This window comes from Lepisosteus platostomus, chromosome 4 (assembly GCF_059453375.1).
Source record: "Lepisosteus platostomus isolate fLepPlt1 chromosome 4, fLepPlt1.hap1, whole genome shotgun sequence".
Taxonomy (NCBI): Eukaryota; Metazoa; Chordata; class Actinopteri; order Semionotiformes; family Lepisosteidae; genus Lepisosteus; species Lepisosteus platostomus.
The window spans coordinates 29085059-29107477 of NC_142614.1; the positions used below are offsets into that span (position 1 = coordinate 29085059).

General features: G+C 38.1%; 1 protein-coding gene across 3 annotated transcripts in view; it reads left to right on the forward strand.

Annotated features, from left to right (window-relative positions):
- man2a1 (mannosidase, alpha, class 2A, member 1) overlaps nucleotides 1-22419 on the forward strand; it is a 258837-nt gene that overhangs the window by 145418 nt on the left and 91000 nt on the right. For all 3 annotated transcript variants that reach the window (XM_088629350.1, XM_088629351.1, XM_088629349.1), the window contains 2 exons: nucleotides 13584-13766; nucleotides 17889-18003. In XM_088629350.1, coding sequence (XP_088485476.1) covers nucleotides 13584-13766; nucleotides 17889-18003 — 298 coding nt within the window. The remainder of the gene's footprint in view (nucleotides 1-13583; nucleotides 13767-17888; nucleotides 18004-22419) is intronic.

Below are 22419 nucleotides of genomic sequence, written 5' to 3' on the forward strand. Positions count from 1 at the left end.
TGGGTACTTTTCAACAACTGCCCTGGATACTGCTGATTGTGAGAGAACAACTTTAAAGGCATAAGCTTATGGTAGTCGTAGTTGCACAGAATAGTCATTGTTATGAAATAACTATCAGGAAAAACACATAATATATATACACATAAATAATATGTTTCTGAATAATGGAGTTCATGTAGCAGTGCCACCGTGTCTCACAGCCATCTCTGATACTTTGGCAGTGGGGGGGGAGGGGGGAGGCAGATAGAAGGTGCAGGTATTTGCACAAGACCAAGGGGAGGGAGTAAGATCTGCTTTGGCTGTGTGCTGAATTGTCACTCTCTCTATAAAAAGGTTAATTACACAGGTCTTAATATTTAAAAGGCTAGTAATAATGTAGTAGTTCAGGTGGGTAGTTGCGTCAGCATGCGTAGGCTGCAAAGGAACAGGTAATAGGTTTATTCCATGCTGAAAAAAAGAAGAAAGAAAACCCAACATTTCAGCCGTGGATCCTTCTTCAGGTGTGGGAAAGACAAGGCAGTAAGAAAAGGTAATGTAGTGGGAGAACCAAGGCTGGGAGAGAGGAGGAGCGCAAGTGGCCCAGGGAGGAAGAAAAGGTATGACGAAGAGATCTAGAAAAAGATTTGGAGGAAGACATAGTGGGTCGCAGCAGGTGTAGGGTGTAGTAGTCCAGGTGGGTAGCTGTGTCAGCATGCGTAGGCTGCAAAGGAACAAGTAATAGGTTTATTCCATGCTTTAGTATAGTGTAGTATAATAATGTGACTAGTTAAGAGTTACAGCTAGACAAGAGGAAAGGAAAGGGATTAAAAAAGAAGTGGGTTAACTTTTCCATTGTTTAAGAAGGAAACACAAGGTGAATTTTCCTTGAAGGTTGAGGTTAGAAGGGAGAAGAAGCACAGCACTTCTGTCGAGGCAAAAACAGGTATTGTAAGAATGTTTCCTAGAAAATAGAGAAATAACTCAAAACAGTTCTCATTGCTGTACAGTATTTACAGGCAGCAGGATTTCACAGCCAGGCCAGGCCAAAAACCCAGATGAAAAATTTGTAGCCTTCTTCTACTGCTGGAACTTTCAAGTAGGCTGGGCAAACGATTTTTAAAATTGTTTTAAAAGAAATATAAAATGAGATATAATGATGTGTTCCTCCTTAACTTAGACATTGCACGACTTTAAAACCTATAAAAACAGGTTTCGAGAGGTAAAAACCACTTTTTATGCGCGAAAAATGGGTGATATTTCTTCCTCGTGATCAGCTCAGAATCTTTGTGTACGCTGTAAGGTTTTTACTTCTTAATTAAATGTTTAAAATACACGAATTTCATAAAGACAACACACGTTTCGAAGAGAAAAAATCACACTTTTCTCTTCCTGTTGTGTGAAACTGATCAGCAGGTCTTTTTTTCCCAATCAGAGGCTCTGAAAATAGCATACCGCCCACTGCGCTCCGTCAGAGAGGGGCGCGGCACCGAGAGAGGGAGGAGGCGCGGAGCTCAGCAGTACAGAACGAACGTTCTGCTGCCTGGAGCACTTATGGCAGCAATCACCTCTGCATTTATAACTTAGTTTTTAAAATTAATAAAGCAATAAGAAGGATCTCTTTTTACTTTTAAGTCACTTAATTATCATTAAGCACAGCTTTCTCACCACTTAGACTACTTTTTGATACCATCCTTAGACAAAGCAGAAACTTGTTGTTCTGTCTAATGACATTACAAGTGGAAAGATTACAGATTTTAATTGTCTTTAATTTTGTTACGTTATACATTTTAGAAACGTTTCATCCATACAAACACCACAAAACTATTCTCAATTGTATTTCTGGATGGTATGTTACACTTAGTTCACTGTTTTAAATACATCTAATTAAGAAAGTTAGGTGTTAGCATAAACTATTAGCAATCAATAATATTAAATTTAGCACTGTAATAAGTTGTTGCACTTTCCCCCGCATCTTGTAAAAATATATTTTCATTGTTCAAATATACATTAAGTCTGACTATCATATAATAAGTTAAATACAAAACTAAAGAAAAAATAGGGTTAAATATAATTCAAAATATTTTGCTAACAATGTTAACTGTTTATGAATAATAAAATGTATTAACTAAGGAGTAGGATGGCACAGTTGTTAGTATGCTTTTTGTTTTGTTTCTTTTTCATAAATACAACAGTAGTACCTGATGTCTCAGTGGCTTTCAAAATTAAATTATGCATGCAAACCTGTGAACTAGAAAGATAACTAAGATATCCATCCATTTATAATGGTGGCGAAGTGGTTAGCATTGCTATCTTGGAGCACTGGGGTCCTAGGTTCAATTCCTGCCATCCTGTGTGTGTGGGGTTTGCATGTTCTCTCTGGGTTACATGGTTTTTCTCCATATGTGTGATATGACTCCCTCTCGCACTCCAAAACATACTGGTAAGTTAATTGGTTTATGGGAAAACTGGCCCTGGTGTGTGTGTGTTTGTGTCTGTCTGTCCTGTAATGGACTGGCGCTATGTCCAGGGTGTATTCTGCCTTGTGTCCGTTGCTTACTGGGATAGGCTCCAAATCTTCTGTACTGGATAAAGAGATTAGAAATGGATGGAAGTAAAGGCACTGTGTGGATGGAACTTATACACAGTGTTAGAAACCCACTATGAAATGGCAGCATCTCACTGAGAATAAAATATTTTATAGTGCTGGCTTAAGGAAACAGCCTTTCCACCTCTCTTGCCCATCAGTATCCATACCTAGTTATTTAAACAAATTGCCTCTAATTATAAACATCTTAATATGCTGGCTCTGTGGATCCTCATCAGCTATGTTTGCCCATTCCTTCAATTCATGTGCATCCAACACACAGTTCAATGCCAGCAACTACACAAAATCTAAAATAGAATCCTCATTTCAGTATCTATGTAAACATACAGTCTGTTAACTTCATCATCTTCATCAAAAGTATGCCTAACCCCATTAGGAAGTGTTCTTGTTATCAGTGTATTCCTCAGCTTTCCCCAAATTATCTTCTTCTTACCAACATCTCTAGTCTGTTATCCTGCAATAACTCAGCCAACACTTAAAACTCCAAAAGCTGCTTGTGTTAATTTCTTTAAATCACAAATATCATGTGTAAATACTGGCCATGTAATACTCTGCATTGTGGAATAATAGTTTATTTTAAAGGGAACTAGAGAAACTAAGAACTAGAGAAATCAGGAAAGGCTTTTTTTTCTAGAATTAATAAATGCACATCCTGTTCACTGGGGAAATTAAATCCACACTGAGCAATCTTCAATATGTTCAGAATATGACAGCGAGAATCCTATCAGGGATGCATTTCACCTGTTTTCAAGTCCTTGCACTGGTTACCTATCAGGTTTCGAGTCAACTTCAAAATCCTTATCCTCATTCAGTACCTACAGTATATGGCTTATTATCTGTCTACTCCCCACCTTTGTCCGTCTGACTCTGGTCTTCTAGCTGTCCTCAAGAACATCTACATTCTGTGGGTGACAGGGTCTTCTCTAGCTGCACCCTAGAGCTCTCAATTTGTATTCCCAGTGATATCAGTCACGTACCCTGAGTGCATTTAAATCTAACCTCAGAACCTTTCTTTTCAGAAGACTTAGTGTCTGTATCTGCTTCATTTTCTAATTTTGGTAGCACCTCTAACTGCTTGTCTTTCTTATATGTACAGATGCAGCCATTCAAAATGGGTGAGGTATTTCGCGGCATACCCCGGTGGGCGTGTCGCGGTATCACGCAGTTCACGTGTGTCACGTGACTAACTATCCGGCGTCGCCTTGTAAAACCGCCAGGGGGAGCTTAACCTCTCATGTACAGCATTTGAGCCTTTAATTTTGAACTGTGTATTACAGCATGTTAATCATCAGTCATTAAAATGTTGGTATATTTTATGAAAGCAAGATTGCTCAGTTGGACAAAAGTACACAACCTACCTTTATCAGAAATATTTATGCATCAAAGCCTTTACTGAAGATATTACTAATAGTATTAATAATGGATGACTTTGGACAAGCTGTATACTCAAAGTATAATTTCTTTAGCACATTTGTACAAGCACTTGGAATCTGTCCAAGCCATACTTTGTCAGGCATTTTGTTTTACTTCAACGGGCATAAAAACTTCCTTGCTTTTAACAGGGCGTTTCATAATTTCTAGCTACGAAAATGATTTAAAATGCGACACCTATCATTCAACTAGAGCTTAAAATATCACAAGGAAAAATACACACCGGTATTCCATTTCTCCCTAAACATTGTAAGCTTCGAAGTCTTTAACTAACGTGATACCGGAGTCAACAAGCATACTTTTAGAATTTGATTAAAAGGGAATATAATATGGAATCGCGTATCTCAAGAATTTAATAACAGTATGATTATATCCGTGTACTGCGACAGGGCTGTGTAGGGCTGTTTCGCCTGCCTGATCATGCGAGCTGTCTTGTAGCCTACTGGTCTAGGTGCGTGACTACCAACTGGCAGGTTGTGTGTTCGAATCCACCTGGTGCTGGACTTTTATTTTAACAAACATTTCTTCGAAAAAATAGGTAAGCGATATTATGGACAATCAATTGACTTTTATATTTCAAAATATCACAACATGATCGATATTTGCGATATTTTGAACATATCTTCCCTTCTGACAGCGGTTCCTGCTTCTATTGTGTGTGTGTGTGTGTGTGTGTGCAACAGTAAATTTTTATAGAGAAATGGAGGCTGGACAGTATGCGTTACAATATAAACATTTATATTGATTTAAATCGTGTTCTGATTTAAATCGCAAACGCGTGTTTAATTATGTGTTTTTTAATCATAATCAGGCTAATGCATTTCTACATTTTCTGTATGAACCAGCTTAGAGGTTCATACAGAAAGACAGCTTGTGTTTAAATTGAGTGTAAGGTAATTTATGCTTCTAAAGTCATGGTCAGTATTATTGTACTGTGCTGTACTGTGTCACATTATTTTATAGCGTTTTTATTGCGTTATTAAATCCGGTGGCGCTGTGTTAGTTTCCTGACTCACATTATTTAAACTGCGACACTGATCATTCATCTCTAAATAAACTTTATTTTATATAGCGTTTTAAGCGAATAGGTAATTAGATTGCTCATAAACCTAATCGCTTTTTCTACATAAACACAGCGTGATTGCTCTCTGAAAATGCTTTTCCTTTATTTTTAAAGTAGGCTCAGATTTCAACTATAGATCGTATTATTATAAACTTTCTTGGAAAAATGTATTTTATGTAAACCATGTTTGCTATTAATTCATTTAGGGCTAAAATACGTTCATTGTCTTCCAATCGAGTCGAGTTGACATTGGAAGCCTGCCACACCCGGACTGTTAAACCAACGCATTAGCACGTCAAAGCCCATTGAGCCAGTACTGGCTTTAGTATTACCCCCTTCTCCCCTCAATTTAATTCAATTCAAGGTGTTTTATTTGCATGACAGATGGGTACAAGCAGTGTTGGGTATGTATATTGTAACGCTTACGGCAGACAGGCACTGTGTAGGAGCCGACGCACCAGAGCAGCACACCGAGGGAGCGTCTGCATTTCTAACTTAGTTTTTAAAATTAGTCAAGCAATACGAAGCATCTCCTTTTACTTAGTGCCTGAGCATACTGCAACGCGTGTGAAGCCCATAAACGATATTAATTTTGGAACTTAAACATACAGTATATGGCTGGTCTCGGTACTTTAAAGAAAACATACACACCAGTATTCAATTTCTCCCTAAACATTTTAAGCATCGAAGTCTTTAACTAACGCGATTCCGGAGTCAAAAAGCATACTTTTAGAATTTGATTAAAAGGGAATATAATATGGAATCACGTATCTCAAGAATTTAAAGACCAGACAATCGCAAACTCGTTTTCAATAAAATTATTTTATTCATTCAGCAGTTTGTGAGAGGGACATCCAGCAGGGAGAGACACACACACCGGTCATTGACAAAATTGTTTTTTTTTCAATTCCTCTTGTCTAACAGGAATGTTTTGTTTGTGGACAGACTGTTAGACAAGAGGAAAAGACCGCCTCCTCCTACGAAGCATTTCGTTGATCCGATCACGAATTCTTTTCCAGTCGTACGCAGCAAGGGTTGAGAATCTCCGATTCACCATCGTACTAATGGTTTCCCGGAGATTGCAAGGCAAGGCACTTTTGCCTCTGGACCCATCGAAATTTACAGACATGGTCCACCCCCAGTAAATTTCAAAAGTCACAAGATTTCGAAACACGAGGGCGGCGTAGCGGTCGGCTCTTGCTTTCCCGTCTATCCCGATGCACTGCAAGTACAACCCCCCCTCCATCTCCTGGGTGATGGGTAGCAGTTGGACATCTGGGAGAATTATTCGTCCCACTGGCATCTGTGAATTCCGCTGTGCTTCCTGGGGGGAGATAGCCGGCGGGGACAGCATCAACAGATTCCTGCGCGGTGGTGAACTGAGAGGCCGGGATGGAGTGTCCTGAGGCGGTGTGTGCTCTGCGGGGGGCAGAGCTTCCGCCAGGCATTGCAGCCTGCGCGGCGGGGAGAGGCACTTTTCGGGAGACAGCTGCTCAACTGTTTGACTGCTGGAACTCTAGCCTCCCAATCCTCCCCAGTAATGCATCGTAATGCTCCCGCTGCTGCCGAAATGTCTCCATACAGGTGCTGCTTCTACAGGTTGGCACCCTGGCCAGTGGCCAAGAGCAGAGACCCACGGCCTGTGGCAAAATAACATAATTCATGTAAGAAATAAAGTCACACAGTAGTATTCATCAGTCGCGGAACAGAAGTCAAAATAAACTTTTCTTTTTTTCCGTCTTACCGCTTTCTTTTTTACTGTCCTGGTGGTAGATTGTTTCGCCCGTGCGGTGTTTTCTTGAAGAACAGGCTATGAAGAAATAATTATAATTGAATTTAAAATTCAAAACGGCAATAATACCTTGTAATATGCGCTGTAATCACGTATTTCAGATGAAGTCTGCTGTATTTGCTTACCCTTCGCTCTTTGGAAGCTGGGGCGGCAGAAGCACCCCGTCTCTTCCCGTAAAACGCCTTGGTCTCCATACTGTACTATAGTCGCTGTAGTGCAGGTTCGCAGTTTTTTTTTTTTGTGATGGGAGCTCACCCAATCCCTTGGTGTCTTTTATGCGTCACACATACTGTATTTCAGCGCCATATATTTCATGGATATTATGGAATATAATGGATGGATATCTTAGTTATCTTTCTAGTTCACAGGTTTGCATGCATAATTTAATTTTGAAAGCCACTGAGACATCAGGTACTACTGTTGTATTTATGAAAAAGAAACAAAACAAAAAACATACTAACAACTGTGCCATCCTACTCCTTAGTTAATACATTTTATTATTCATAAACAGTTAACATTGTTAGCAAACTATTTTGAATTATATTTAACCCTATTTTTTCTTTAGTTTTGTATTTAACTTATTATATGATAGTCAGACTTAATGTATATTTGAACAATGAAAATATATTTTTACAAGATTTTACATTAAGTACTTAAAATTAATATGGTTAATAATAGTAAACTGTAACATGCTGTAACAAGATCGGTTAAACTGCGAAGAAAATGCTTTCAGAGAAAATGTTTCAGGTGTGAAGAACATAGATCTCCAATGCAATCTCAACCAAACCTGTTCCCACACACCCTGCCCCCACTACCATTAGAATATACACTAACATTTTAGCGTTTCATTCTGAGCAGAAGACCCTCACACCTGAAGAGTGCTGGCTGTGACGAATTAAACCGGTTTTACAGGTTTCAATCACAGACCATGTGACATGGGACTCAGTAAACTAAAACACAGCGCCACTGGATTTGATAATACCTAACCAAAATCCGCAATATGGAAACAGAACCTGTGTAATTGTTGATAGATGATGTACTCGTAACATTTTTTCAAGACGAACTACAACATTTAAAAAATGACTTGTATGTACTTGATATGTCTAATCAATCCACGGGTTCCAGCACAAAACGAAACTAAAACGCATACCGTTTCGCGCTTCTTCTTAGTTGCTCAAAAGTAATTTGACCGTATGAAATGCATAATATAAACCTAGAAACATATACGTGAGCAGTACTTAAGCACTGTAGTATCGGTGTTAAGACATACCTCTCAAATACTGTAAATCAAGTTAAAAATATCTCAAGACCGATTCTGGTCGTAATGAAACCATGTTTCGTGTATGTTTTCTTTTTCATCTTGAAATAACTCATTTCTAAACCCGTTGTTTATTTATTTATCCCGTATTAATAAATAATAAATTTATTTTATTATAAATATAATAAATATAATACATTTAATATAACGTTTGTTTATTTATTTATCCCCCGCCAGGGGAGAGAGAGAACAGGGGAGGGATGTTGGTTTTGCATAAGGGGCGGGGCTATGGAAATTAGGTCTGTTTGGGAATGTGTAGTTACATGTTCTGGCTGTTTGTGAATTATCGTTGTTGAGTATGGAGTGTTGAGGTATTGATTTTGTGTAATGCTTTATGTTGAAAATTGAGGTGGATTTTGTTTATGATAAACAGGATAAACTGGGATGGGAGGAAGGTTTGGTTTTGCATAAGGGGCGGGATTATGATAATTGGAGGACTTTGCGAGAGTAAAATGGTTTGATATATTTGATTTTATATTGTGGTTGTTATCTATGTTTTTGGTTGGTATTATGTTTATATGGTTGTTTTTGTTGGTTGGTTGTTATTATGGTTATTAATAATACGATCTATAGTTGAAATCTGAGCCTAAATAAAAAGAAAAAGCTAGTGATTAGGTTTATGAGCAATCTAATTACTTATTCGTTTAAAACGCTATATAAAATAAAGTTTATTATTAATTTGCTGGACAGAGCGGTGAACATTATTATGCATAAGACAAAGATAACGATCCTGATCAGTTTAGAAATCTGTGTACGCTGTAAGGTTTTTACTTCTTAAACTTTTAAAATACACGTTTTGAATAGAAAGAAATCCTCTTCCTGGTACAGTATGTATAGGAAACCAGCACGTCTTTTTTCTCCAATCAGAGGGGTGTCAGATGGTGTCAGCCAATCACCATTCTGCGTTGGGTAGCAACGGGTGACTGTTCTCAGGCGGAAGATGTAAACAGCTTAATGTTCGTGTTAAATAATTTTTTTAAATTCAATTAAATGGGCACAGTTAAGACATTAAATATACATATACATACTGTATACAGTACAGTTTGCATACGGTAATATGTTTATGTTACGCGATTAAAAAATAAATAAATAAAAATGAAAAGTCCAGTACCAGCTGGATTTGAACACACAACCTGCCAGTTGGTAGTCACGCACCTAGACCAGTAGGCTACAAGACAGCTCGCATGAACAGGCAGGCGAAACAGCCCTACACAGCCCTGTCGCAGCACACGGATGTAATCATACCGTTATTAAATTCTTGAGATACGCGATTCCATATTATATTCCCTTTTAATCAAATTCTAAAAGTATGCTTGTTGACTCCGGTATCACGTTAGTTAAAGACTTCCAAGCTTACAATATTTAGGGAGAAATGGAATACTGGTGTGTATTTTTTTCTTTAAAGTACCGAGACCAGCTATATACTGTATGTTTACGTTCCAAACTTAATATCGTTAATGGCGTTCACACACGTTACAGTATGCTCCTATTCTTTTTATGCTCAGCTACTTAGATTTCCCTTCAGTGGTAAAATTCAATATCTACAACGGGCACAGTAAAGACGTTTACAGTAAGTCTTTCTACGACAGACCAACGGATCACGAGCGCCCCTGTCGGTCAACCAATCATGCACCGCTGTACCCCGTGTCATCTTACCTGCGGTACGTGTCTGTACCGCACACTTTGAATGGCTGCATCTGTATTTACTTTGTAATCTGTGGTCCTTTTATCTGTTTTTACATCTACTGTATTGCTTTGAGATGCCACTTTTAAAGGTGATATATAAAATAAAGTTTTTTATTATTGTTATAGAGAAACATGATCAGATTTTCCCTGGTTCAGAAAAAAATATCTAAAGTATACTAGTTTGTCACTCATCCCATTCCCTTTGCTAAATGACTTTTCATACTAATCTGATCAATCTAACTGCCTGTTTTCTGTGCTTTCTCTATCCTGCTAGATTTGCAATTATTCTGAAAATATTCTTCTTAAAATAACTTATTTCTAAATACCTTTTATCAGTGTTAACATCTTGCAGCAACTCTGCGACAAAATATACACTTAGCTCAACCTGACAGTTCATCCTGCTACCAACATTGAATACAAAAAATCTTAAGATTTCTATATTTATGTCTTTATTTAGTGGTTTCATTAGTGACAAAGACTAGACTTTCTTGGAAAAATGTATTTTATGTGTTGCGGAAAAAACTGACTTGCTTTAACAAAATATGTTTACAAATCCTTTCACCTGGCAATCTACCTGAATGCCCAACTATCTGAGAAGCCCTCCATGAAACCATGGTTGCTATTAATTCATTTAGGGCTCACTGACAGAATTGCTGTTTTTTATGCATGCTAATTTTCTGATTCCTCACTCTGTTTCATGTTTATAGATAAGACTTTATTGATCGTGAAGGGAAATTGATGTACATGTTCATGTACATGATGAACATGTTTGCATGTTCTTTTGTAACATACACCTTTTTGTGATTTTTTTGTATATCTAAGTAAGTGTTCCTACATCCCTCTTCTGGACTATAGTCATGGCTTTTTTTCTGTTTGCTTATTTCAAAGCAACACCTGCTCCATTTCTAAAACTTTTTGCTCATGTGCATTTTTGTATTTTTTACACCTCTAGCACTTTAACGTCCTGAATTTTCATTTGCCTTAATTTGTAGAATGAATTTGAGTTTTAGCCTTAAAAAGCTTAAGTTTTCACTATCTTTTGTTTCTTGTCCTACAACTGTTATTATTGATCACCGAATTATTGTACTTGACATGACTTCATTCACCCTTTCCTGAACGTCTATGACAGGCAGAGAGAGTGCTGTTTCTGGTGCAGTCTTTTGCAGCTGACATTTCACTGTTTTAAATGAACAAGAAATTAGATTGCTCATAAATCACTTATTCTATATAAACACATAGTAATTGCCCTCCGAAAATCCTCTTTTTCTTGTTCGTTTTAGAGACCTTGATCGATTTTAGATGTCAGAAAGGATTTATTTTCTCTGTATTTCCTACATTGCTTTGTCGAGATTTAAACTTTATATTGAGGCTCAGATTTCAACTATAAATCGTACAGTAATTAATAGCAGTAAATACTGATGTTTTGCTCCCTCTTACCACAAAAATATATATGTTTTGTAGCTGGGATGAACTTTATTTCGTACACGTAGCTACTGCGATTCGGACACGGAACAGTTAAAGATGGCGGCAAATCAGGCACCCAGAGAGGGGGGGGCGTCTTCTCGCCTCCATAACTAAAATGCCAAATAGGAGTGGCTTAAGCGACATACACAGTCATGTAGCTGACAGTTTGAGGTAGCCTATCGTGTAAATTTCGCTTCGTTGCTGATAGGTTAAGCTTTCGAAACTCTGCCCCAAAGTCATGTGACTGATTTTTCGCCCTGTTTCGTTGGTTAAACGCAATGATCACAAGCACCACCATGGTAACTGGGATGTGTAGTTTTTAATTCCGTTTGAATTATAACTGTACGTACTGTCTTCATATTTGGCCAGGGCTTTAAAGAGAAGGCGCGCCAAAAAAATTCGGTGCCGTCGTCTCCACTTTAAAGGTAGCCCCGTGCTGGAAGAATTTGACCTCGGAACGTTTGCCCAGCGTATTTCAAGTCCTGACAGGCAATAAAGGCTTCATAGCAGAGAAGGAAGTTACTTACACCAAGTCTGGTCTGGCTCCAAGACTCACAATTTCCCACTATTTGTGATGTTGGCTGTACTGTATTACACTGTAACAAGTTTTGTGTGCATAGGTCTGCCAAACCACTCTACTAGGTTAAAAGGATCCTCAACTACTGTACATTTATAATTTCTACATTTATAACATATGGACCAAAGGCTTATTTTCAAGACACAGAGACAGCAAAATTAGTGAAGTGCCTCATTCAGATTGTCAGATTGCTCTTTTTCTGCTGTAACCTTGACAAGAGAAAACAAATTCATGAATGTTTGCCATTGTTCCTTTGGAGTGGTTATTGAAATTTGAATGTGATATATTCTTACAAATATAGGGGCTAATTTAGAAATTTAGAATACACAGTGGTATAATTAGTGATAAAAGTAAATAATTCTAATCCCCAAATTGTCAGAGACATGCCAAGAATATACCCAAGTGTTTGGTATAGTTAGAGACACCCGAGTGTTTCCTACACTGGCACAACTTTGATGAAACAATGAAAGGCAAACTAGGATAAACAAATAATAGCCCAAAAGAAACAACACAATATGCAAGTTACTCTATTTGCAAACATGGCTTCTCAGAGGCCTACATCTTGACTACCCAATAATCCAGACTACCAATCCAGGTCCCAGAAATCTAATATAATGTCTTACAAGCCAAACAAGAGTTAAACTTGCATCCTAAATAAAAACTGAATACAATCCAGAGCTAATTATCCCTTCCTCTAAACCTAGATGCTCCAAAGTGAATGGGAATCTCCCTATTCTAAAAATGCATCCCTAACCAGGAGCAAATTATTTTTAGTCTGGGGTTTCTAAAAATGTGAGGGGTACTAAAGGAAATCAATTTCTTAGAATACCAGAATGACAGTCTCTCCTAAACAAGGATCAAATGCTGAGCTTGAATCTGGTCTTTAAGGTTTATTTGAACAAGGCCTATCACCTATTACGCTTCTCTTCTTCCTCACTGTCTTCTTTTTCTGTTTTTGTCTTTCTCTTTGTTCATCTCTTTCCCTCCTGTTTCCATCCACCCGTCTTTTATCTTATGTTATGCTGGACTGTTTTGACTCTTAATGATTTACCAAGTAATTAACTGAGCCAGCAGATTCCTTTTGGTTATTGTCTCTCAGACCACCAACAGCTCAATATAGACCTCTGCTCCTATTCAGATGTTGACTTCCCCCAGCCATAACAATGTATATATATACAGATTATTTTATATAACTGTACTATAATTCAGTGTTAATTGAACAACACACTTCTTTGCCAACACTGTAGGGTCTGTCACCATGAGCAAAACAGAGTGGCTCATCTTGGTTTAATTTTGATCCTCATGGTTTCTATCATTGTATTACAGTATAAATTAGAATACAAATGAAAAAAACAATAACTAACATTAGAAATGTTACTGAAAACAAGAGTGGGACAGAAAAACCTTACACCAATCAAGCAGCCTGCCATCTAATGATGCAATTTGTAATGTGATCATTAGGGGTGTTAATAACTGCCTAATCAATGGGGTCATACTCTTGTGGGCTCTTTCTAATACATAACAGTTCATCAAGGCTAATGAACAAAATGGGTGCTGTGGCCTACCTGAACATCACTTAATGTGAGAAAATGTAGTGTTTTTCTGTGAGAAAATAAATCCTATACATCAATAAAAACTATTTTTTTAACATTATTCTTTTTTCCCCAGGGCTGCTGAGATTCTCAATTCTCTTGCTTTGGCTAGTGTTCAGAAGTCTGGCAAACTGAAAGATTTTCCATCTGAGAATTACAAACTACTAACTGAAGCCAGAAGAAATCTTGGCCTTTTTCAGCACCATGATGCCATTACAGGAACTGGTAAAGACTGGGTAGTTGTGGACTATGGCACAAGGTAAGACATTTTTTGTGCAGAAAAATAATTAATTGGACATAGTTCTTAAAAATGTTTTGGCTCGCCCTAATCAAACTGGATGTGATTAATGTCAGACCTGAAAAGAAAATGAAATGAAAATCCAAATTTTTCTGAAAGATGTCAGAATCTTGCATTAAACCTTATTCATTGTGATATCGGAGAAGTGTTCTGGTCAGTCCACAGTAACAAGGGAAAAGGTTGTTGCATAAAGACCATTTTATGTGCTTAACACCTGACTATTGAATGTCTTAAAAATAGTTGTTTTTTTAGTAAAAAATGTTGATTAGCTTGCTTTAGTGTTATTTGAATTTTCACATATGGCATCTATGATGTACAGTACTTCAGGATGTATGAGATGTTTCTTGTATGCATGAAAGTTTGCTTTGACTAATGATTGATTTCCAAATTAGACATCCATCCATTTTCGAATCCACTTATCAAGCACAGCTGGTGCCTAATGTGGGCTAAGGCGGGATACACTGTGGACGGGATGCCATCCTTTCACAGGGCACATACATGGACAAGCTCACACTCACACCAGGGCCAGTTTTATGGAAGTCAATTAACCTACCTGCATGTGTTTGGACTGTGGAGGAAACTGGAGCACCCTGTGGAAAGTCACGCAAACAGGGAGAATATACAGATAGCAGCGCAGGAATTGGAGCCAAGGCTAAACAGCTTTGAGGCAGGACCGTTAATCACAGCACAACTGTACTGCTCAAATCACATATCTGTCTGTAATAAACTTGCTCTCTTAACATTTATTCCTTCATTCTAGCTACTTATTTAAATTGACATCAGGCTTTTAACATAGAATGGCTGGTGGGTAGATATTTTGAAGACTATCATGACCTTAGTAAGTTAAGTTTTACACAGAGATGTATTTTGCAGGAGGAAATAGTAGAAGTAGGCATATGTAAAGACGTTGCTTTATTGTGAATTAAAATGTTGCTTTATTGTAGTTGAACTGGTGTCATTAAAATAGGGTGTTGGTTTCCGGCAGCACATCAGCTGAAACAACAATATAATGGGTCATATTTCAGTCAGTGTCCTTGTTTGTACAGAACCTGTATAGTCCATGTCTTGTGAATTTACATTTAGAAGCAAAGCATATTAAGTAGGTGATCTGATGCTACAGAAACTGTAAATGCACTGGATTGTTTTATATTGAAAGCTGAAAAGCAACCGATAACTTCCAAGTGTGGCATCTCAATCCCTGTAAAATATCATTTTAGATGAACAGATGTGAGTTCAAAAATCAGAATTATACTCTTCCCTCCAAGATAAAATAACATGCCAAAGGTGACAGGATGATTGAGAGCAGCTAGCCTGTATGGCCAGCCAATTTCCCTTTGGGAAGTTGAGGCCTTTAAATGTCTTGAGCCAAATAATACAGGCCCAGGTTTATTTCACAAGCCGTTTCTTAAAGCTATTATTTTCATGCTGTAAAAATCAAAGTACATTTAATGTTTAAGTCTCTGCTTTTAAGCAGTAAGAGACATTTGCAAGATATTAACATGGCTTTTTGAAAGGCTGTAACTCCTATTCACATTTAATAATAATAGTAATTCAGATCTATGCATGTTTAAAAATTGAACCTTTAAAACATACTGTATGCTGTTGCCAGCCAGAAGCATGATCACATCATGGAGTGCAGAGAGCATACCAGGGCTAGATGTAAACCTCAGTTTGCATTTTAATTTTTTAAAAATTAAAAAATGTCTTGATTTCTTGATTACAAATAACACATGAAAGCAGGAAAAAGCTTATGCCAGGTGGTAACCTCCTCCATATGACATAAAGTAGTATGTTAATGTGACCCTTTCCCCACCATCTCGTGGCCTGACAGATTACTGTATTAGTTTGTGAACTCACTAGCTTGTAACTAAACAAAATTGTCCTGAATGAGATGTTATTTGCCTACAAAAAGTAGTTGGTTTATATAGATTTCATCAAACATGTGGGATACCAATGATGCTTTCTGACGAAGAGCTTTGTGCTTGAAATGCACGTTTGCTATTTTCTGTCATCATTGTATTCTTTTTGTTATTGAGGCACTGTTTATAATTTTGCACTCATTAAGGCAATGTCTTTTTTTCCACTTTGAAAATTAAGTGGCCTCCATTCCCTTTATTATTCTTTAGAGATTGTTTCTCACCAGCTTTTGTCAGCAACGAGGGACAAAGGACACAGTATTTGTCTGTGATTCAATGATTCAGCTGCGAGGAAACTCTTTTTTCTACATCAATTTACATAGCTCTCAAGGGTCGAAACCCTTAATGCCTGGGACTTTCTGTCAAAAATAGTACGTAGTATTTGTATTGACAATGTCTTTTATTTGTGTACAAAAACACATTGGTTAATTAAAGAAATGACAAGATTCTACAAAAATGTTAAAAGTTTATATTCATTACTTCTTTTTCTTAATCAACCTAGACTTCACATGAATGGTTGAGATTTTCAAACCAGGACTTGGGAACTTGAGGTGTGGTCCCAATATTTGAGGCTTGATAGCTATGTGCTTACATATTATCTCATCTGCTGGCTAACAAATGATTTTGCAGTGTATAACTAAAAACATTTTTCAGTGGTAAATAACATTCTATTAGGATAGTTAAATAGATTTTGTCTGCATTCATGCATTTATTTGGCAAAGTGGTGCTGATGTTTGGCCAGGTAGCCATCCTAGCCTGTATGCAACTGCAGGAAACCATCAGAGTGGATTGAATTTTAATTGGGTTTGCAAAAAGGCACATTTGGCTCTTGCAAGACCATATTTTATTTTAGTAATGGGAGGAAGCCATTTTGCCTTCACCTACTCTGTGAATGAGTACTACTGACATATGGGACAGGTTTTTGATATGTCGGTCATGCTGTTTGTTTTTCAGTAGTATATTCTGAATCGGAGAGCAGTAGCCTTTTGTTAATGACAAGAAAGAGGTTCTCTGTATTCTTCTACATAGTTTTTTTATCTTTTAATATAATTTAATGATAAACAATAGATTGTAATTGAGGTAGAGGGAAATCAATCCATTGAGGTATCCTGCTTAATGTTCGTACTATTGTTTTTATTATGTTAAAATACATGTTATTTGGAAAAGTTTTTATTTTCTAGCACAATGAAAACGTAGTTCAGGAAAAGCTTTCCAGGTTTCATAATGTGCATGGTGTTTAAACTGCTTTCTCTCTGAGGGCACTTTATGCAGACAGTTTACCTATGAATGAGATCTAGTCTGAGGAGCTAACGAGACCTCTTGCCCTCCACTCTGTTCACTGCCTGTTGCTTGTAATGGAGCTCAGATAATGTAAAAAGACTGGAATTACTTTTGCTGTGATGTGGGATTCCAAACACAGAGCTGACTATCTAAACAATCACACTCACGTACAATGGAGGTAATTCCAGCTGTAACTTTTTCTGTGCCTTATCTGTCTTTGTTACGTTTTTGTCACATTAAAACAAGTCCTTAATGACCTCTACACAATTCTCACTTTGTATTTAGTTTAGTCACGTTTAAGGAAAGAAGATCAAATGTTATTTTTAGTTACTTTAACTTATTATGAATATGACCTAGCAATATATATGGACAGATGGTGAGTAACAAGGGGAGCACCCAATTTGGATATAAAGCTGTATGTTCTGAAAGAAAGTTCCTTTTTACATATTTTTTTAACTCTGCTATGGTACTGATTGGTATTATAAAAAAAACATTTTTAAATAATTAATGTTCTACATGATACAGCATGATAAGAGTATGATCAGAGATAGGAATGTTAAAAAACAATCTGAGGGTGTTTCAAAAGAAATACATCATACGTCTGGATTAAGTTAAAGAAAAGTCTGTTATTAACCTTTTTTCTTTTTACATCAAACCTGCCCCACATGGAAGTTTGGGGTTAGCAGTATTATAGGAACAATATAATGACTGCACTTAATATTAAACAATAATAATAACTAGGAACCATCATGTAAGTGATATAACTGTGTATGTTGACTTATGCTCATTTTAGAGTAAAGAAGAAGGTTTAAATGAACATTTGTACAGTATATCTGTCTACTGTCCAGAGGATTAAAACTTACTTTTTTACTTGACCTCCTTGCAGACTCTTCCATTCAATTTTAAACCTAAAGAGAGTGATAATTAACTCAGCTCACTGGCTTATTCTGAAGAACAAAGAGGAGTACAGTCACAGCTCTTCGGTCCCCTTCCTTCAGATGGTAAGTTATTTAGAAACAAATCACATTGCTTCACCTGTTAAGGCATCTTCTTTGAGTGCTGGTGGATTAATCAGCCTGGGCCCACTTGTCTCCTCATAAAACAGCTATAGTCCACTGTCAGTGAGGGACTTGACTCTCTTGCAGTTGCTCTTCTTGTACATCACTGCAGAGCTTTAGTAAGTCTAAAGGTGAATGGCTAGATGGTGGATGGATCGGAAGAGCCTGTCTGCTCTTCCACATTCTCTGTTAAAGAATTCAAAATTTTTCGACTATATAATAAATTGTAGCACTTTATAGCACTAACTATAGGTACTCCATACTACAGGTACTTGTAGGCAAGTACAGATGCAGCCATTCAAAATGGGTGGGGTATTTCGCAGTATACCCCGGTGGGCGTGTCGCGGTATCACGCAGTATCACGGGGTTAATCGCGTCATGCCGGAAAGTATCCGGCATCAGCTTGTAAAACCACCAGGAGGAGCCAATAAAGCTTAACCTCTCATGTACAGCATTTGAGCTTTTAAATTTAAACTGTGTATTACAGCATGTTAATCATCGGTCATTAAAATGTTGGTATATTTTATGAAAGCAAGATTGCTCAGTTGGACAAAAGTACACAACCTACCTTTATCAGAAATATTTATGCATCAAAGCCTTTACCGAAGATATTACTAATAGTATTAATAATGAATGACTTTGGACAAGCTGTATACTCAAAGTATCATTTCTTTAGCACATTTGTACAAGCACTTGGAATCTGTCCAAGCCCTACTTTGTCAGGCATTTTCTTTTACTTCAACGGACATAAAAACTCCCTTGCTTTTAACAGGGCATTTCATAATTTCTAACTACTAAAATTATTTAAAATGCGACACTTATCATTCAATTAGAGCTCAAAATATCACAAGGTTCCTCAAGAGCACAGCAAAGACTGTATTAAAAGATACTTGTATCAGATACATGAGAATCCAGGCTTTTTTATCAACGCTTTCTTTTCCGTATACCAGATATTATGGAACCACTTCAGAAGGGTGTCAGCCAGTCAGATTCCAGGAATCGGTACTTTAAAGAAAAAATACACACCGGTATTCCATTTCTCCCTAAACATTTTAAGCATCGAAGTATTTAACTAACATGTGAAATAGCGTGTGAAAAAGTGGTAGTTTTAAGCTTTTCTGCTAATATAATATGGAATCGTGTATCTAAAGAAATTAATAACGACATGATTATCTTCATGTAATCCCTCAGAGGGGGATCAGAAAACCTCCTGGGTATCCCTGCCTGTCGTAAGAGGCGACTAAAAGGGTTGTGTCAGGAAGGGCATCCGACGTAAAACCATCTTGCCAAAACCATGGTTGCAAAGAACACAAAGCACATACCGGATAGGCAGGGGCCCGGGTTAACAACGTCCGCCATTAGTGCTGTGTCCCAACAGGGTACTAATGGAAATTATGCTACTGTGGGGAAAACTGTAGAGTGGGGGCTACAGAAAAGAAACAAGGTGAAGGGGCCTGGAAGGAATGTTAAGTCAATGAGAGTGGGGAGTTGGAATGTTGGCACCATGACAGGGAGAGGGAGAGAATTGGTTGAAACTATGGCAAGGAGAAAAGTGGAGATCTTGTGTGTGCAAGAAACCAAGTGGAAAGGAAACAGCTCAAGACACCTAGGAGAGGGATACAAGATTCTATATGCTGGAAAGAGTACCAAAATGAATGGAGTGAGTGTGATAGTGTGCAAAGACCTAGCAGACAAGATAGTGAGGGTGGTTAGACACTCAGACAGGATTATCAATGTACAGGTGGCTTTTGAGAGTGGGTTATGGAATATCATCTCTGTATATGCACCACAGGTAGGAAGACCACAGGAGGAAAAGGATAGCTTTTTGAAAGATCTCGAAGAAGTGGTTAGCAGAATCCCAGGAAATGAAATGGTGGTAATTGGAGGAGATTTCAATGCACATTTAGGAGAGAAATGCCCAGATTATCCAGATGAACATGGTCAGAGAGGGCTAGGAGAGAGAAATGAAGAAGGAGGAAGGCTACTAGAAACACTCCAAGCTCTTGAATTGTTTGCAGTGAACACAGGGTTGACGAAGAATTATGAGCAAAAGGTGACATACAGGAGTGGAGGCCATGACACCCAAATAGATTACATATTAGTGAGAAGAATTGATAGAGCGAAAGTCCAAGATGCTAATGTCCTGCCCTATGAGGCTGTTACCAGACAACACAGGCTACTGGTGATGGACATCACAATATTGAAGGAGCGAAGAATAAGGCAGAGGAAACACCCAGCACGAACAAAAGTGTGGAAACTGAGAGAAAACAAAGTAGATTTCAACAGGCTGGTGAAAGAAATGAAAAACAACACAGAGGAAACAGAGGAGCCTTCAGTTGAAGAAGAGTGGACTGAGATGAGCCACATCCTAGAAGAGGCTGCTACCATGGTTTGTGGAAAGACAAGAGGAGGCAGACCGAGGGAAAATGAAGAGTGGTGGTGGGATATGGAAGTTCAGGAAACACTGAAGGAAAAGAAAAAAGCATGCAAGGCACTGAAAGATGGCACTGGAGAATAACAAGAATATAAGAGACTAAAGAAGGTAGCAAAAAGAAGTGTAGCAAGAGCAAAGGAAAGAGCCTGGAAAGAATGGTATGAGAAACTTGAAACAAAGGAAGGAGAGGACCAAATCTACAAGATTGCTAAACATAGAGCGAGACAGAAAAAATATATTATCCGGGTGGCGGTACTCAAGGATGGAGAAGGCAGAGTCTTGATTAAAGAAGAACAGATCAAGCAAAGATGGCTGGAGTACTTCAAAAATCTGTTAAATGTAGAAAATGAGAGGGAGAACCTAGTGGAGGCAGACGTAGTGTGTGGACCAATCCAAGAAATTTCAGTAAAGGAAGTGACAGAAGCTATCAAAGAGATGAAAGTGGGCAAAGCAACTGGACCATCAGGAATAGCAGCAGAACACTTTAAGAACCTCGATGAAGAGGGGATTCATTGGCTGACGAGATTGCTAAACAATATTGCAAAGGAAGAGAGAATTCCAGAAGAATGGACAAAAAGCAGTATGGTTACCATCTACAAGGAGAAAGGAGACCCAATGGAGTGTAAAAACTATAGAGGAATAAAACTTCTGGAACATGGATTGAAAATCCTGGAAAAAATTCTGGACAAGAGACTCAGGAAGATAATCAGGATCCACAACTCACAATTTGGATTCTCAGCGGGGAAAAGCACAACAGATGCCATTTTTGTGATGAGACAGTTACAGGAGAAGACACTAGAGAAAGGGAAAAAGCTGTATGTGGCCTTTCTGGACTTGGAGAAGGCATATGACCGTGTGCCCAGAGAGGTGGTGTATTGGTGCTTGAGGAAGAAAGGAGTACCAGAAAGCATGGTGAAGTTAGTTCAAGCAACCTATAGAGATGCAACTACGAAGATGATAACACAACAGGGAGAGACAAAAGAGTTTGAAATCACAGTTGGAGTACACCATGGATCAGCACTAAGTCCTTTCCTTTTCATAAACATTATTGACACACTGACAGAGGAGGTAAGAACAGAAGTGCCTTGGGAACTCATCTTTGCTGATGATGTGGCACTGATGGCAGACTCAGAAGTAGAACTACAGGAGAAAGTGTTCAAATGGCAGAGGAGTCTGGAAAAGGGTGGACTGAAAATGAATGCAGAAAAATCTGAAATAATGGTAATGGAGAGAAGAAGAGATACTATGACCAATGTTGAGGAGACAAATGGAGGAAAACTGAAACAAGTTGATGACTTTAAATACCTTGGATCAAAACTGGTAAAGGGAGGAGAAACACTGGAGGCAGTAAAACAAAGAGTGAAAGCTGGATGGAACAAGTGGAGAGAAATAACTGGAATAATCTGTGACAGGAAAATTCCCAGAAAGTTAAAGTGCAAAATGTACAAGACTGTGATTAGACCTGTACTACTATATGGAGCTGAATGCTTGGCAGTTGGAAAGAGGGAAGAGAACTTGATGAGAAGAACTGAAATGAGGATGTTGAGATGGATTCTGCAGATTTCAATGAAGGATAAGATCGGAAATGAAGAAATCCGTAGACGATGTAGGGTGGTGGATGTGGTTGAGAAGATGCGAGAGGCGAGGTTACGGTGGTATGGACATATCATGAGGAGGGACGTTGAGGAAGTAACAAAGAGGGTAATGGAATTTGAGGTGGAAGGTAACAGAGGAAGAGGCAGGCCTAGAAAGAGATGGATAGATTGTTTGAGAAAAGATATGGAGGTATGTGAAGTGAGTGAGGAAGATGTGCTCGACAGAGACAAATGGAGAAGAGCAACCAAAGCAGCTGACCCCAGGACAGTCTGGGACTAAGGCTGTGAAAAAGAAGAAGAAGAAGAAGAAGATGATTATCTTCATGTACC